Raw genomic sequence first — 2,673 nt, 5'->3', positions numbered from 1 at the left:
TGTGCCCAGGTACGGCCACGGGGCTGGTGATCCCCCTGTTACCCCTCCCCTGTGCCCAGGTACGGCCACGGGGCTGGTGATCTCCACGGGTGACCGGACCATCATCGGCCGCATCGCCAGCCTGGCCTCGGGCGTGGAGAACGAGAAGACCCCGATCGCCATCGAGATCGAGCACTTCGTGGACATCATCGCCGGCCTCGCCATCTTCTTCGGGGCCACCTTCTTCGTGGTGGCCATGGTCATCGGGTACCCCTTCCTGCGCGCCCTGGTCTTCTTCATGGCCATCGTGGTGGCCTACGTGCCCGAGGGGCTGCTGGCCACCGTCACGGTACCTCCCGGGGGGCCAACGGGGGGACAGGAGGGGCCACCGCAACCTGGGGAGGCTCAGGGGCCTGGGGGGGTCTCCATGGACCCACAGGCCTCACCTGTGCCCAGGTGGTCCCCGAGGGTGCCGGGGGTGCCCCGAGTGGCCCCCGAGGGTGCTGAGGCCCCGCCCACCTGCCCAGGTGTGCCTGTCGCTGACGGCGAAGCGCCTGGCGCGCAAGAACTGCGTGGTGAAGAACCTGGAGGCCGTGGAGACCCTGGGCTCCACCTCGGTGATCTGCTCCGACAAGACCGGGACCCTCACCCAGAACCGCATGACCGTCGCCCACCTCTGGTTCGACAACCAGATCCACGAGGCCGACACCACCGAGGACCAGTCGGGTGGGACGGGGGCACCTGGGGCACCTGGGGACACCTGGGATACCTGGGGACACACCTGGGGCACCTGGATCCACCCCCATATCCCACCTGGGGCCCCTCCCCGCACACCTGGGCCCCCCCAGGTGACCCCACCTGCCTGTGCCAGGTCAGAGCTTCGACCAGTCCTCGGAGACGTGGACGATGCTGAGCCGGGTCATCGCCCTCTGCAACCGCGCCCAGTTCAAACCGGGCCAGGACAACGTGCCCGTGGCCAAGGTGGGCACTGGGGGGACTGGGAGGGACTGGGAGGGACCACCGACCCTTCCTGGGCGTGTCCCGCTCACCTGCGGCCCCGCCCCCAGCGTGACGTCATCGGTGACGCGTCGGAGACGGCGCTGCTCAAGTTCGCGGAGGTGACGGTGGGGCCCGTGGCGGCCGCCAGGGGGCGCCACCCCAAGGTGGCGGAGCTTCCCTTTAACTCCAGCAACAAGTTCCAGGTGAGCGCAGGTGGGACAGGTGAGGACAGGTGAGGTCATGGGGGGGGTTATAGGGGTGACACAGCGCTGGGACAGGTGGGGACAGGTGAGGGGATGGGGGGGTGATGTGTGTGTTAGAGGGGTGTGACAGGCGTGTCCCAGCTGTGTCCCAGCTGTGTTCCAGCTGTTCCCAGCTGTCCCAGGTGTCTCAGGTGTGTCCCTGTCCCCGCAGGTGTCGGTGCACGAGGCGGGGGAGCAGCAGCTGCTGGTGCTCAAAGGGGCCCCCGAGCGGGTCCTGGAGCGGTGCCGGGGGGTCCTGCTGGGGGGGCAGGAGCTGCCCCTCGACCCCCAGTGGAGGGAGAACTTCGAGGGGGCCTACGCGGAGCTGGGGGGGCGCGGGGAGAGGGTCCTGGGTGAGTGAGGGGGGGGCTGGGGGGTCCTGGGTGAGTGGGGGGCTCGGGGGGTCCTGGGGGAGGGGGGGGGAACTGGGGGGTCCTGGGTGAGTGGGGGGCTCGGGGGGTCCTGGGGGAGTCGGGGGGGTCCTTGGGACCCTGGGGGGGCGCAGGGAGAGGGTCCTGGGTGAGTGGGGGGGCTCGGGGGGTCCTGGGAGGGGTTCTGGGGAGGGGTGCTGGGGGAGTCCTTTTTGGGGTGTGGCTGGGAAGTGGGTGCCTGTCCCTCCCCGTCCCCTCCCCCCTGAGCCCCCCATGTCCCCTGACCCCCCCATGTCCCCTGACCCCCCCCGTCCCCTGTGACCCCCCTGACCCCCCTTGTGTGCCCCCCCCCAGGGTTCTGTGCCCGCTGGCTGCCCCCCGGGACGGTGCCCCCCGGGACGGACCCCGAGGCGCTGCCCGAGCTGGCCCAGGGGCTCTGCTTCGCGGGGCTCGTGTCCCTCATCGACCCCCCCCGCGCCACCGTCCCCCAGGCCGTGAGGAAGTGCCGGACCGCCGGGATCAGGGTGGGGACACGGGGGGACGGGGGGGACAGGGGGACACGGGGGGACAGGGGGGTGGGGGGACATTGTGGGGGACAGGGGAGACACGAGGGGGACAGGGGGACATGGGGGGACATGGGGACACTGGGGGGGGCATGGGGGTGGGGGTGGCATTGTGGGGACATGGGGACACTGGGGACATGGGGGGTGACATGGAGACACGTGGGATTTGGGGATGGGGAGACACGGGGGGGACACGAGGGCACAGGGGAGGACGAGGACACGGGGGCCACTGTGGGGACACGGGGGGACCCTGAGTGACCCCAGGTGACCCACAACCCCCCCCGTGCCCAGGTGATCATGGTGACAGGTGACCACCCCATCACGGCCAAGGCCATCGCGGCGTCCGTGGGGATCATCTCCGAGGGCAGCGAGACCCCCGAGGAGGTGGCGGCGCGGCTGCGGCTGCCCCTGGAGCAGGTGGACCCCAGGTGGGGGGTCCCGGGTGTTAAGGGGGGACACACGGGTGTCCTGGGGGGTCCTGGGTGTTTGGGAGGGACACACGGGTGTCCTGGGGGGTCC

The 2,673-nt window shown here is 71.0% G+C and overlaps 1 protein-coding gene across 1 annotated transcript; it reads left to right on the top strand.

The window, feature by feature from the left end:
- Positions 1-4: 4 nt before the first annotated feature.
- LOC113942041 (potassium-transporting ATPase alpha chain 1-like) lies at positions 5-2,617 on the top strand (the record flags this gene model as incomplete). Its single annotated transcript, XM_027633182.1, has 7 exons — positions 5-328; positions 507-705; positions 851-960; positions 1,047-1,181; positions 1,393-1,573; positions 1,946-2,115; positions 2,446-2,617. Coding segments are annotated over 7 exons (1,291 nt in total), but the record flags the coding sequence as incomplete, so codon positions are not given.
- Positions 2,618-2,673: the final 56 nt, after the last annotated feature.

Source organism: Corapipo altera, unplaced genomic scaffold, assembly GCF_003945725.1.
Source record: "Corapipo altera isolate COAL_440 unplaced genomic scaffold, ASM394572v1 129117, whole genome shotgun sequence".
NCBI classification, from domain to species: Eukaryota; Metazoa; Chordata; class Aves; order Passeriformes; family Pipridae; genus Corapipo; species Corapipo altera.
The sequence above is the reverse complement of the archived record's forward strand: the minus strand, read 5'-3'. Positions and strand labels throughout refer to the sequence as shown.